This window comes from Epinephelus lanceolatus, chromosome 4, assembly GCF_041903045.1.
Source record: "Epinephelus lanceolatus isolate andai-2023 chromosome 4, ASM4190304v1, whole genome shotgun sequence".
NCBI classification, from domain to species: Eukaryota; Metazoa; Chordata; class Actinopteri; order Perciformes; family Serranidae; genus Epinephelus; species Epinephelus lanceolatus.
This window is the reverse complement of record NC_135737.1, coordinates 17,264,955-17,280,438: the sequence shown is the minus strand read 5'-3', so window position 1 is coordinate 17,280,438 and position 15,484 is coordinate 17,264,955. Positions and strand designations below refer to the sequence as shown.

General features: G+C 38.0%; 1 protein-coding gene across 4 annotated transcripts; it reads right to left on the bottom strand.

The window, feature by feature from the left end:
* Positions 1 to 281: 281 nt before the first annotated feature.
* Positions 282 to 14,447, bottom strand: postnb (periostin, osteoblast specific factor b). Of its 4 annotated transcripts, none has more exons than XM_033631040.2 (21): positions 14,287 to 14,447; positions 13,631 to 13,729; positions 9,281 to 9,345; positions 8,900 to 9,057; positions 8,656 to 8,820; positions 8,408 to 8,554; positions 7,916 to 8,057; positions 6,728 to 6,940; positions 6,456 to 6,590; positions 5,643 to 5,791; positions 5,350 to 5,486; positions 5,024 to 5,154; positions 4,759 to 4,889; positions 4,343 to 4,445; positions 4,142 to 4,209; positions 3,848 to 3,893; positions 2,936 to 3,079; positions 2,765 to 2,812; positions 1,755 to 1,817; positions 1,628 to 1,666; positions 282 to 906 (listed from the first exon to the last, which is right to left on the bottom strand). In XM_033631040.2, the coding sequence occupies exons 1-20, from the start codon at positions 14,403 to 14,405 to the stop codon at positions 1,638 to 1,640; spliced, it is 2,292 nt and encodes a 763-aa protein (XP_033486931.1). In that variant the 5' UTR covers positions 14,406 to 14,447; the 3' UTR covers positions 282 to 906; positions 1,628 to 1,637. The 4 variants fall into 4 exon arrangements, with proteins under 4 accessions (XP_033486931.1, XP_033486933.1, XP_033486932.1 ...); XM_033631042.2 differs by having other exon boundaries at positions 1,628 to 1,663; XM_033631041.2 differs by lacking the exon at positions 1,628 to 1,666.
* Between the last annotated feature and the right edge of the window lie 1,037 nt (positions 14,448 to 15,484).

The following is a 15,484-nucleotide window of genomic DNA, read 5'->3' as shown; positions in this document are numbered from 1 at the left end:
TGCACATTGAACCCAGTTTATTTCATATTTTACATAATGTCCACTTGGAAGTTCCCTCTTAAACATACAGAAAAATGACTGGGCCATTGAAAAGAATGACTCAGAAATATTGCAGTCTAATTTAAAGACCTCGTTTTTGGAAATATAAAATGCAGACATGATATTTAGATTTGAAATTTGACTCTCTTTTCTGAACCAATGTTGACTACTTAAGGACTTCACAAGTACATTAGAAATGACTCCAAACAACAATCTCTTCAGATGCCCTTTTCAAACTGGCGTATGTTTATAAAGAATGCACTTTATTGGAAGATGTAATAAAAAACAAAGGAAAAAACCCTGGAGTTGGATACATCATTCCACATGAAACAAAAATTTACACAAAACCTTAACCACTTTACAGCCACAGAAATTAAAAGAATGTAACAGTTTAAGCCTCTATTTTTTTCATGTTTATCATGCTAAGATTTATAAATCTTCCAAAACAGCCAGTAAAATCTCTTTGTTTTAACCTTCACCTCTAGCAAATGCACAGAGAAATTTAGAACTGAAATGTTTTTATTACTTCTCTAATGGCTTGGATTTTATTGCTACCCTGACTTGCTCTGTGTCTTTAAAGTCATGCCAAAACGTTAATTTGAACTGTTTGAATATGCTGAACTCTTTCCAGACATTGCACACTCATACTAGATATACATTCAAAGCACCATTAAATTGTTTATGAGAATAGTTTTATTTTTGTCAAATATACCTGTTACAGTATATTTGGAATCACTGACATTCTAAGTGTATCCCCTGTATTAAAACATCACTTTTATCGTCTGGGTTTGGTGTCTCACTCTGCCTTTATAACGTCGATATTTTCATCTGCCCATGCTCATTCCTTTGGCCTCTTCCTGCTGCCAGCTGGTAAACAAAAGGAAAAGGTTAGAACCATAAATACATGTAAGTCATTCAACTTATGGAAATAGATTATTATGTGAATGTAGACTATGTATTGCGTTTAAGTTTGGCATTTTGGCTCTGATCTCATCACTCCCTACAAAGAAACACCAAGCTCAGCTCAGCACAGCAGGAATGGGGAGTGATGATGATAACTTCACCTATACTGAGGCGTATAGACTCAGAGCCTACAGGTGGATGCCGCAGTGAAAAAGGGGCTCATGAAATGCTATACAGTATGAACAGCAGCCACTGTGGCCTTAGCATCAAGTGTCAGCATAGCTTTTACATGAACATTGTGGCGCCAAGCATGGCAGCAAAAGGGTTAGCAGCGCACAGTTGGTTCAAACAGTTAACAGTGTTAACAGTTTGACATTTCAGGAAATGCACTGATTTACTTTCTTGCCAAGAGTTAAATGAGAAGATTAATACCATTTATATATGAAAGTGGAAGCAATCTTTTTTATCTAACTCTCAGCAAAAAAGTGATTGACTAAAGTGTATTTCTCAAAATGTTGAATTATTCCTTTAAGCACACCTGCCATGATTGAAGGGGTGTGTTGGATATATGATACAGGGAGAAGATTATGCCATGAGAACACAGCAGCGGACTCCGACTGACCACCTGAACTATCTCCCAGATTACACTGTATTTATTGAAATTGCACTGATTTATTTTCTTTACCTACAACTCTTCAAGTAGAGGTTCTTCTCGTATTGCCTGCTTCAAAGGCACACAAACATATAAGTCACACACTATTTATAAAATATTCTTACCCAGTCTCTGAGATGCACAAACTAATGAAACTCACCTTGGATCATTTTGGTAAGTCGTTCAGCGTCCCCTTCAACGTTAAGTGTTGAAAGGTCAATTCCTGAAGGAAAAAGAAAACATACTTAATGAGAAAGTGGATTATTTTTAAATTCGGCTCAAAGAATAATTAGGTTATATTCTGGTTATTTTATCCTTAATATAGCAATGACAATCTTAACACTGTACCTGAGCATGCGTTTAAACACCTGCAATTTCATAAAATTTACATATTGAATCACCTATTAGCATCAATTATACTGTAGCATGTTTGTGTTTTAACTTTTCCAAATTTTATAAGCGGGATCACCTGTAGTATATCACTTGAACTAGTGTGAATCTGACTTAAAATTTTTTATATGTATCAGTGGAAAATATATGTCCTTGCAAATCCAACCAAATGGGAGGCTAATGTGCACACGTGCAGTGAACTGAACGATAAAACATTGAACACCATTCTTTATAGTGCTTAAAAAAACAAAACACACAATTGTTCTTTCTTGAGGGTCCAGGTTCAGTTAGTGGGACTTAGGGGGATATAACAGCAGAAATAGAATATCGTCCATGGAGTCTGCCATGTTGCATTGCCATGTTTCTACAGTAGCCCATAATGGTCAAACCAAACACTGGCTCTAGACAGTGTCATATACATTTTTGCATTTCTGCATCAACTACCATGGTTAGCAACCCCTCTGGACTATAGCGGCTCATCTCTAACATGCTGAACAACATTGGAGAAACACTGATTGTAATGTTAAACTGCTTTGTTCTGTGTTTCTACCAGTTTAAGTCACCTTGTTCATTTGTTTTGTGGAGGAAGAAACCTCTGCGGGTAATCCAGCTCCCGGTTAAAAACCTCCTTAACAGTGAAGACTAAAGGATTTCTAACCAGAAGGTGTTTCAGCTGGTTGCAATCTGTAGTCCTTACCACTGGATGCCACTAAATCCCCCCAAATCTTATGCATTGCTTCATCAAATTTCTGTTTTCAAGTCTGAATTAGTTTCACTGACCTTCCAGGTCGATGTTGGTGGTGCCAGTGCTGACTGAGTACTGAGGGCCTGCAGACGACAGCATTCACAAAATTGTAAGATGATAAATGGTATAAAGCTACTGGCATATTGATTCAAGTAAAAAATATTTCCCATCAATGACCCTGGTAACTTTGGTGAAGGAGGGATCACCTTCAATGACCCTGGTAACTTTGGTGATGGAGGGTGGACCTTCAATGACTCTGGTAACTTTGGTGATGGAGGGTTGAGCTTCAATGACTCTGGTGACCTTGGTCACAGAAGGTTCCCCCTGAATAACCCTTGTCACTTTGGAAACTGAAAAAGCAAAGAAGGCATGTGTCACTATATTGAAATGACAGGCAGCACAGCCCCTCGATACAGAGAATTTTCCATTTGTATGCAGGTATCATAACAAATGGACCTTTCACTGGATCAGAAAGGTTGCTTTAACAAAAATGTGATTCATAATCACAGGATCTCTGGCATCTAGTCTTTAAAGTCTAGTCTCTTTAATTTGCACTGCTGTTTCAATTTAATAAATTGTGTTGTTTTTTCTATTTGTGGTTCTTGATATTTTAGATATAAGGCTTATTATTTTTGTTTTTTATTATTCTTTTTTTATTGCTGACTGGTACAAGTAATTAGCCAGTAGCAGAAAGAAAGATCCTCTTTTGTCCTCTGTCTTATTAATGCTACTTCAGCTGTCAAACCTTGCATGTGTGTGCATGAACTTGCATGTGTGTGAAATTATCTGGACAAATGAAAAGCGTCCGTGATTTATCAGTACATGTTTCAACTCAACAGACAGGAGCCTCCCTATTTTTTTACCCTATTCTATGCATGAAACTGTTTCATTAATCAAACATAACCTGTCCGCTTTTACTGATTAGGAATCACATTATGATACTCTGTAATCATCATTACTGTAACTTCCTCGACGACACGAGTGATGATCGTCTCTGATAACAACACGAGATATAAAGCCATTAATGACAGTGAAGTGTGCCTCTCAGAAGATTAAGAATACTGTATTTTGCAAAAACAATAACCAACACAAATAAGCACAATATTATGGCTACTTACTCATAAATGTAAGGGGAATCTCCTGATATCTGAATCCTGGAATGTACTGTAAAAAAAGATAAAAATCTGTTACAGAAGATATGCCCTTTTTTAAAAGCACTAGCTTCATGCTTTTCACAGATGGTCTTCAAGCAGGTTCTTGTCTTGTATGCATGTTGGGTTACATAAAGAATATTTTGGCAGCCAAGGAATAATAAAAAAAACAACATCTGTAGAGAGAAAACTGCACCCTGGCCTTTATAAGCTTATAAGCCTTGCAGCTTTATAACAAGAATAAACTTTTTGATATGACACCTTAATTTGCATGTAAGTGATGAACCTCCTCAATAGTGTAAGGAGATCCTGGCTTCCAACAGGGATATCTGGAAGAAAGCACAGGGCGTTAACTACTGTTGGGCCTTTACAACAGTTAGGGTCATGCAGAAAGTGCATCTCTTGACAGATTTTATAAAAGGAAGGGAATATGAACTAAGTTGACTGGTTAGAAAATTGTACCTCCGGGATACAAGACTTGGTTGACGAAGTGAATGACTCCATTTGTGGCCATGATATCAGATTCAGGGACTCGGACAGAATTCACTTGCACAGTGTTGTTTGCCTGGGGGAGACAGTTAAAACAATTACAAACAAGAAAACCACAAAATGATGGACCTGAATGAACCTGTATGAGGAATGAACTCTATTCTACAGTAAATCATGTTATTAGTTTTCTGAGGTTACTCAGTTACAAAACTGAAGATAAGCTTTTATCAGATAAAAATAATATATCAGAATTTTACTGAATAATTAAAATACATTTTTATACCTTTAATCATAAAGATAACAAAAGGTATAAAGCTTGAATTGCTTAAGGTATAAAGTTTACTGACCAAAGATAAAAGATGTTTAGTCCTACTGTGCTAAATACTTACAGACATCACTTTGAGGTTGCTGCCCTGAAGAGACTTGAGAAGGTTTGTCACCCCAGACTCCAAACCACCACCAATGAAGACACCCTTATTGATGTGATACAGAAGAATGGTTCTGAGAGCATTTATGTCACCTGAAATTAAGAGTGGCAAGCACATAAACTATCATTATTATCATAATTATTATTATCATTATTTTATTTGATTTTAAACTATCAACATGAGTACTTGAACACATTAAAAGGTAAAGGGAGTCTGGGAGACCTACTCTTCAACAAGTTGAAATCATTCTCGCTCAAACCAGCGAAAGCCTTATCACTTGGGGCAAACAGAGTAAAGTCTCCCTCCTGTTTTAGCAGGTCAGTCAAGCCAGCAGCTTCCATCAGAGACAAAAAGATCCTGCAGCACAGAGAAGAAAACAGTAAGTTGGCTGTTACAGAAACCACTGAGGGCTGACATATTGCAACAACAGCACTTTCTCATTGCCATATGTGCCATGTGGATTTAATGGAAAGATACAGAAAGATGTGGTTTGAGTATTATGCTGCGTTTTAATACCGCAGTCCAATTTCACTAACATTTCTCTGTACTTACTTGAACCCTCCATTTTCTACCAGAATTTCAAACATAGTTTTTTCTGCCGGTTTTAACAGAGTCCTCATGAGATGAAGGGCCCCGTTGCTTCCTTCTTTACTACCTCTTATCAGACAGGAATTCTCAATGCACACAGCCTGCAGAAACAATCCACAAGTTAAAGGCAAGGGGATTAATGTCACATCTCAAAGACATGAGGATTGATGGTCAAATGAGAGGGGTAATGCATATAGTGTGTGTTTAGTGGAATCGTGCCATAATTTCTGGGCACAACTTCAGAGAAGAGGACGCACCGTACGATAGATGAAGACCCTGAGAATTTTTCCTCCAATGGTCTCCAGCTGCTGGCCATTGAACAACTGTCCCAGGACAATCTTTCTCTTCAAGATGTGGTTCTCCAGGATAATCCTGAGCAAGCTCTGATCCATGGACATCACTTCATCTACAGAGGAAATTGTATTTCCCATTTAAATAAAACATATCGTAACATTGTAGATTTACATCTAATGTTTTGGCTTTAGCAACAGAAACAGGTATTTATATTCTTATCATTCTGTCCAGAGAGAGAGCAATACAACTGTGAGCAAAGACAAATCTGCTATGAGAGACTTGATTTACTGCACAGTTCAGAAGATGAACCATAGTTACCTACACATCATGAGATATGACTGTACATAGAAGAATTTAGAGTTTGAATATAAGGGTGCTGTTATATCCAGCTGTTACTTGTGCATTCCTTACACCCATTTAAAACTGTATGCCTACAAAGATAAAAGTATTCAGTCTGGATTAATTACACATTCTTGTTACAGACACAAAACATCTCCACTCCCTTCTGGTGAAGTCCAGGAATGTTTTCTGGGGGAGTGGGTATTTGGTCTTACATGGCATAATGTTTCTGCAGTGCCCCAATAAATCCATAATTTCCCTGAAGCTCCAAATATGTACATATCTATTTACTTATGACTCAGCAGGCAAGGGGAGATTAAAAAATATTCCCCTTTATTCCAGACTGTGACTAAGTGTAGAGCAGACAGGGTTCATATTTAGCCACATGCTAAATGGAAAACAGGGGTCTGTGTGATATTACAAGCAGTATTACTCACCATTGAAGGCAATGTTGAGGGGAGCCAGCAAAGTGTAATCGGCGTCTGCTCTCATGTCAGCAGAAAGGCCAAGCTCGGACACCAAATCACCAAATGTTGACTGGGAGCTTCCCACCAGTTCCATCACCTGCTTAGCTTAAAGGGCATAAGAAATTCCAATACCATTAAAATAAGGATTATAAAAAAGAAAAGAAAAAAACACCAGGAACAATATACATATTTATGTAATAAGCCAGATTTGCTTGAATAAGAGGAAAAGATGGGAGTCTAACCTGAGTCTGGCATGAGCACTTTGTCAATAAGGTGAATGACACCATTGATGGTGACAATGTCCTTCTTGCGCACCATCTTGACGCCGTTGACTGTTAGACTTTCGCCATCACAGCCAATCTCAATGTTGTTGCCCTCCAGGGTCTCGTAAGAGGTGCCAGTCATGATGGCCTCAGAGCACTGGACTGAGTCCAGGAGATGGAAATTCAAAAGAGCTGAAAAAGTGAGACAAAGTCTGGTTTAGGTGTATAAGTAGATATTTATTTTAATGCAGAGTAGGTCAGTTGGCTGCATGGGCTGTTTTATGTCCTCTCTCAGCATATTGCAGCTGAGGATAAAACACCATGGGAACCTGAAGACCCTTTGGATCCCTTGGGTCCTTGACTGAGAAGACTTGAGATTTCATCACAGTTCTGTTAAACTTTGTGTGAAATGGTCTGATCTCACATCATAAGGCAAGCTGTGGGCTAATAAAATTTTTTGGGTTGTTGCCAATATGACCAGCTTGCTCAATAAAGCAGCTGTTTCCTGCCTCTCAGTGTTGACGCAAAACAAGCTAATGTTAAAAATGTTGAAATTCTGCACTTTTTTGTTGGTTTCTTCGGGATAACTAAAAGAGTTTACAGTACATTTGAAGGCTTTAATTTGCCCCAGTTGACGATTATAGTGGTATAACTCTTGCAAATGTTTGAAAAAAAAAAATACTAACAGCTACAGTGTATGGATCCTGACCTACTCACAACCAGTAACTCTAAATGAATGCCAAAAACATTACCAAAGCGTCAAATTATGTATTGCATCGTTTGACTTCCCACCAACAATTTCATGTGTGACTTGAAACTTGAGACTTATTCTTATTACTCTTCGACAAGACTTTGTTATGTACAGCTTGCTGCCAAATGTGTTTAAGTTCCAGATCCATTGTAGCATCATCTGTTTTGAGTTGAAAGAAGTTGAACGTGTAAAAAAAAAAAAAAATCACTTTATGGGCGACATAGTCTAGGAAACATGCCGCCAGGGAATCACAGCATTTCTTTTTCCTGTACTTTCATCAATAAATGTAAATTTGGGTCTAGTTTGTAACAGTTAATATAAATCATTTTCTTCTGCTGCTGACTGCTATTTTTTGACTGGCCTTGAGTGATCTTTTGGAACAGCAATAGAATTCTATGACTGAAACTCTGGTTTACCTTTAAGGACTTCCTTGTCACCCTGAAGTCTTTCCAACACGTCGCTGCCCAAACTCTCGAAAGCTTCGTTGGTGGGGGCAAAGAGAGTGTAATGTCCTGACTGACCCAGCTTCTCCAGAAGTCCAGAGTTTTGAGCCACATCCTAAATGGTGATTTTACCAGCAGGAGTGTTTAGTGGAATTCAATATACAATGGAGAACAACAGAATCATTTGCAAGTGATAGACATAACAACCCCAACACCTGAAGAAATTTTTTCAAGTAACTAAATCACAAATGAAAAGTCTGTCTGTGTTTTTCATTTACTTCTAAATCCCTGCATAGGTAAATTTTAGTCTGTGGACTTTGTCCAGTTTTGCTGTTTTTGATCCATCTGCAATATTTTCTGAATTTTCTGAATTCTGCATACTAATCATTTATTCTAATAACTTATGCAACATGTGCTTGCACTTAGTTCAGGATGTTTTTCCTTGACAAAACATGTATTACTCACACTTAGAGTTGTCAGGTCATCGTCAATCTCAATGACATCCCGGATTGTGTTTCCAACAGCACTGATGACACGGTCAATGACATGCACAACTCCATTGGTGGCAACCTGGTTGCCATAGATAATCCGAGCGCAGTTCACAGTCACCACCTGCACATAATGTACACTTTAATGTTATACCAATTAAAGTTATTTTAGTGCAGTTATACAGTAAGAGGACTGCTATGATAATACTGAGTGATAATACTCACCCCATTGGGGTAATGGTTAATTAGGAGACCGAGGTCATTATACATGGAGGTGACTGTCATCCCATTCTTCAAATCTTTGGTCAAGAGGCGTTTGTTGGCCATGTGATAATGTAAAGCATTGTACAGTTCAATGTTGACATTGCTGACCAGTGCACTCCTTACTGTCTGTTAGGTGAAGAAAATTATATGTTAAAATCTCACAGACAGAGAGCTCCCACAACCTTTTTTTTTGTTTTAGACTCACTTCATCCAAAAGCTCCCAGGCCTCGTTGCTGGGGGCAAAGAAGGTGTAGGATCCAGATCCCTCAATCTCAGGCTTCAGCTCAGAAAGTTCAGAGTACTTTTGGGTTGAGGTGGCCTTCACGAGACCCAGGGTGCCATACACGTTGTCAATCGGAGCCACTAATGAAGAGATTTACAGTAAGCATTATTAGATGTCAGCCTGTCAGTCTGATAATAGACTTAGAAAGAAAGACTCAACATCTGTTGACAATATGCTGCACCATCCTTTTCTAGTTTATTTGGTTTAATTTCAAAAATAGCACACAGCTGCTCTACAGTTGGAGGATATGGCCTGATCTAACCTTTATACATTGACCACACTGTTACACTTAACCCACTGTACCTGCAGGGCAACCACGCATGCCCTCCAGCTTCATGTACCCTGGGCAGCACTCATAAAGCACAGTCCTGGAGGAAAAACACACAGATCAGAAGTGTAGATATCATCTCAAATAAGTAGCACATCCTTTGAAAGACTGTTTACAAGCATCTTTTTACATAGCTATATAAGGAATTTTTATTTTGGGGGGCTGCCATGTTTTGAGCTAAATCATCATTTCACATTAGTCTTATAGCGTTTCCAGATGTTACTCATCATTTCATTCATTACCCAAACAGACCATGTGATCCTACAGTTTAGGTCGAAACCTAATGGAAAGGGAAAGTGTGCCTCAAGGATTATGCTACCATTACAGTTGCGTATTTATAAAACCAAGACCTCCTCTTTGAAGCTAAATAATTAGATTGGACTCCACTTGGCATTAGGTTAACCTCAGAAACATTCAGATTTTGGCCTTGAAAAGCTACAGTGTAATTACAGTTGAGTTTTAGGAAATTTTGGTTGACACCAGGAACATTTAAAGGGTCCAATGGTCTTTGTGGAAACAGTTGAGCTAATCTGAAAAACAATTGTCACCAGATTTTTAGAGCTTTTCCTTTTACAGATTTTTATAATTTAGAGAATCACTATTGTGATTTCGGTTTAGATCAATTAGATACAAATGAGAAATGTTTATTTTCTGTTGGACAAACATGTGTGAAGCAGTGTCTGCTCTCCACTTACTGTAAATAGTGCTGGACACTGTAGCCCGAGGAGGATAATAAAATTCAAAGTGCAGCTGCTACATATAAACATGACTGCACCCTTTGCGTCAGCAGGTTTGAACATGTTGGAACTATATCATTGTTTCCAGCTCTAGGAAAGCCAGACATTTGGAAATGTACATTTCAGTTACAGTGGGAAAGGAATATGGGTTTTGGGTGAGAAGTACAGTATGTGGGTTGGTGTGTTGAGTGTTTATGTATGTTGTATATTGGTGTTGAGTTTTTATGTGCGGAACCCATTAGGAATAGTTGCTACCAGGGTAGCAACTAAAGGGGATCCAAGTTAACAAATAAACAAAGATATAAACCTCAAATAACTTACCGGTATGCAACAATAAAAAGACCGACAAAACATGAAGAACACCACAGATGTACCTATTAGGGGTAAACAGTACCACATGCGTCAAGAGTTGGCTGGTGAGTTCATTACTGCAGACTGCTCAGTTTTTATTGTTAAAAAAACTTTTGACAAGGAAACAGCCTCTTCTTCCATTTATCAGCTCAACATGATTCAAATAATAAGTCATTGACTTTTACAAATTGATCACTTACAATGGCACAGTGTAACAAGTAGCATTATATTTGGTTGTGTATGTACAGTACAGTACTGTACTGGTATTACATAACATAAAATAAGATTGAAGATGAGGAGTGCGCCATGGTTCAGCAGTTCCTCTTCATCAGCAGTTTCCCTGTGAGATCTGCACACCAGGAAAGCTCCATATGTGTGCCACGTGTAGATCAAAATGGGCAATAGTGACTCCATTACCAGGGTTGGGAACAAACAAAGATGTAGTTGGATTGAATTATACCTACTTATCATCATTAATAACCAAAAGATGCTCTTGGGAAAAAAGCCTTCTGACATAAGGTTTCCAACATCTCTTAAAAATAAATCATGTTTTCGTTTGAGCAAAAAGAAAAACCATGTCATCTAATTCAGACAGGGTAGAGACCGAGGCTTTTGGGTCATGGCTAGCTGCACCTCAGTTGAATGGAGTTGGAGGGATTGTGATGAGATCACACAAGCCCCATTGGGGCAGAGTCAGCAAAACCCTCGCTACATTGCTCCTCCACACAGAGGGATTGTGTCTGGCCATGGCGTTGGAAACTTTTGACTTGTCAGCATCTCTATAAAAGAACTGTTCCACTAAGAATGATGATAATTTTGTCTAACATAATATAAGCTGTATGTGGCTTTATTCCAATTCAACCCATCACTAATGGGCAGTTTGGTTGTACAAATCTTTCTTAGAGACAGAGCTGCTCTGGAAGCAGTAATATTCTCATTTGTTGAATCAAACCTCACTGGGACAAGTACGAGTACTTTGGCTGGCTGAATAAAGTAAGATTCTGCAACACTTGCCAAAAACTACTGTAAAAAGTGCAATATAGGCACTATTAGATCATCTTGGTCGGTGACTTTGCCAGAATTATTTTATATGTTCAAGATGGTAGTGCTTTCCTATTGCTTTTTATGTAGAGTAGGCAAGATCTCTTACATCTTACATCTACAGTTCAAGCTACACCAATTACATTAAGAATAAACTTTGTTGTCCCGATTGGTCTAAATCAGACAGATGCTGTTGTCAAAGTTGTATGTACTCTGCTAGATGCGAAATTTACTGATGATTAGCAAAATTGTTTGCTTTTAAATCAGCACCACTTACATGTATGCTGACTGAAGCAATTAAACATACGGCTAAACTGAAATACAGATTTCTATTTTGTTGTCATGCTTGTGAACTGCTGGAAAGCATCTGGGAGCTTGTAGAAGACAGGGTGGGAGGAATGATGGCAGAGTTATAGGTTTGGTTGGGGAAGGTAATATGATCTGTGTCACGATAACTAATGCGTTTAGGAAATCTTACTTGATATATATGTGTATGTATATTACAGTTGCAACTGAAAATTGGAGATTCAAATCATCAGTGGGTGACCCCTCAGTTGAGATTGTGTCAGGTTGAGCAGTTTTTTTTTCTTTTGGCCAGTCATTGTGCAATGTACTGGTATCAGTATTTTGCTACAAAGTGAGTGCTCTTTACTTTCATTATAAGGGAAAGCCTTTCTTCCTCCAGGCAGCTGCAGACACAGAGGCAGCTGCCTAGAGGAAGAAAGGCTTTCCATTCTAATGCTCTGAGATACCGTTATCCTCTGCTTTCTGCTTATGAGTGGTACATTTATGGCTCACAGCAACTTAATACGATACAGCTTCTGGCTTTTGTTTGATATCGAGCGTCAGCAAAAAAGGTTGTTGCACATTTCTGATCCGTCATTAGCATAATTAGCTTGTTTACTATATTACATGAATGTCACAATAACACTGAACATCCAGCTGAACCCCATTTAAATTTGCAAACTCTGTACAGAAGAAAATAAGCTAATAGTTGACTAATTCATATTGAACAGCAAAATCTGATTCGACTTACATAATTGAGAGTCAAGTACAGCCTATATGTACAATGTGGATCTTAGCAAATGTATACTGCATGTACCCCACTTTTTTGTATCATTCTGTGCATCTAACACATACCTTGTACCTAATCTTAAATTGACTTGCTTTTTACCATTTTTGTCCATTCACTGCATCAGAAACCAAGTTAATTAACATTTATTTACCAAAAATATATTTTTTTATCTTCAATTGACCCACTAATCTCTGCAAATTCCTGCCACCAGTGCAGCTCTGGGTTGAATAAATTGGTGTAACTCAAACTGGAATCTACCAGTTATAAGTTGTGCTTTCAGGAGACCTTGATTTGCATACTATAGCAGGTATAAATCCATAAACCAGCTTACTGTGTGAATTCAACCTTGGCCCAGCTAGGTTTAATTGATCCCACAGTCCCATGTCAGACTCCCATTGAAATAGATAAAATTCTTTGGCTGTTTCCAACATTATCATTTGTCAAGTTCAATGAGCAGTGTGTATTCATCATGAATAACTAAGCCTATTTAGAGTGCTAAGCATGACTTAGGCATAATGCAAGCATAGAGGGAAGGCTGAATGTGTGTTTGTGCATGTGAAGGAGGGAGAAAGACTGTAAAATAGCCATGGCTTCGATCCATATTTAAACACAAAAGTGCTGTGGGGGCTGGAACAATAAGAGAAAAAGAGGTTGTCTAGAATGATTGAGCAGAGTTCTTTTCCATTCATGAATAGAGTCAACATTTTGCCGCCACATCATATCCTGGAATCAGTGGTTCACCACAGTGGCATTCAACGATGACCAGGCTTCCTAAGTTATGAAAACCCTAATGTACAGTTTATAGGATCGAACAGGACCGTCTCCAATACAAAGGATTTAGGGCCACGTCCATGAATGTGTTTTTCATTCTAGGCGGTAGTTTAATTCGAAGTAAGATAACAGATGTCTGTCTCTATGGAAACATTCAAGTTTCCATGAACACCCTTAAAGAAGCAGCAGAAGAAGAAGAAGCAGACACTGAAGAGAAATGCTACATTTTCAAAAAACTTACAGAATTTACTGTCAGGTTAAACTTTTTAGTCACTGAATTTGCTTGTAATGTTTTTTTTTTAACAGAAGAAACAACTCAACCTGTTGGAAACACAAAAAGTATAACTCACGCTTTCTTTCCACAGATGGCCCCTTGGTACCAATTACGACAGGTGCTGAAGTACTTCTTCTTGGTCCCCATGACTTGCTGGAGCGCGCAGACATTGGGTCTGATGAGAATTGAGGGTCAAAAGGGGATGAGGCATTAATTAGCAGGTAAAACATAAGAGTACAGTTTAATGGAAACTAAATAAATTTAAGTTACTATTTGACAAACAGCCCTGCTGGGTGAGACACCAGACTGTGAAGTGTGAATAATGATTTGGCAACTGTCCCTGGTGCTTCTGAAACCAGACTGTCAAATATGAATAAAGACATCCACGCCTACTAGAGATGAAATTGGTTTGTCAGATATGAGTTATAATACCACAACTATACCCTGCTGGTGCACAACCTTTCTAAGTGAAATAACAAGTAGAGGTAACATCATTCAGTAACATGTGCCATAAATGAACAATTGATATTTGTAAAATAAAATGTGTCTGCATTATAATACAGCAGATTACATATAAAAATAGAGAGGGGCAAATGTGCACAAATGATTAAAGCTAATGATTGTTGTTGCTCAAAGCTCAATACTACTACATGCAAAATAAACTAGGATAACATCACAAAGGTATGAAAAAACATTCAAAATAATCATAATGAAAAATATTAGTAAGCTTACCCTTCTTTTCTTGCCCTGATGCGACTGTGGGCGACTATTTTGTCATAAGCTGAAGAGTCAGCCTTGTCAAATGTAGAGAGCACAAAGAGTGCAAAGGCAGCTACAAAAAGGAGCTTCATCCTTGATATCTTAGCTAGCCCCTCCAGACCCAGAGTAGAGGGAGCAGACTTAGAGTGGGAGTTTATATACCACAAGTCTCACCCTCCACTCAAGGAGGATGGCAACATTTCATGCATGTGTGGACCACCCAGAACTTCTCAGCCACATTTTTATACAAATATACTGTGATTTATCATTTTTGTTTGATTAATTATATTTAGTAAAACATTTTAATATATTAAATAATTCATGGAGGGCTGTTATTGAAAATGGGACCATGCTTACATTCACAAACTGCTTTTGTAATCTCAGTAAAACTTCCAGTCTTTCCAGCCTTTTATGCACATTTATGGGTTCACACATTTTGAGGCATTTTTCACAAAAACATTCTAGACTTGTTCATTTCAATTGTTTTAAGAATTTTCCCGAAGTCACATTCAAAATCCTGCGCAAAGTGTTACTTGATTAAGGCATTCTTTACCTTAAAAGTTGATTGCATTGCATTGAAAACAAGTAAAATTGTATGCACATGTTAGCAGTTTATGTTGAAGAAAGAAAAAGATTTTGAGGCTTAATATTAAGTTTTAAACGAACTGCTTAAACAAATACGCTTCTCACTGTACTGCTTCAAATAGCTCTGTGTATTTTTTAGGGCCCTGAAACTCAGCACCACATTAAGAGACATAATGAGCAGATGAGATACAGAATCCAGCTGCATCTTCTCTGTAAACGTGTCATTTATTTGGACCGCAAACAAAGAAACATTGCATAATCTCTGGTCTAAACAAATGCCAGAGAATTTATCGTATGAATCGTTCAGCATGAAGTTTGCACCACCTAGTGGTGGGAGGGAGTGCAGGCAGTGAGTCTCACAGTATTTTAAGTGGATTTTTACAGTGTTAGGGGAGCTATTACTAAAGCAACACTGGAAGAAGGTGAACAACTGCAGAGACACCCTCGGGAGAAATCTACTTTGATTGATTAATAAAGTTACCTAGAAAAAATAGTTCATACTATTTTGTAAAATGATCGAATTGACAATGTACATGTGATATGAAACTATAACAACATATAATAATAGTACATAAAAGTCACATGC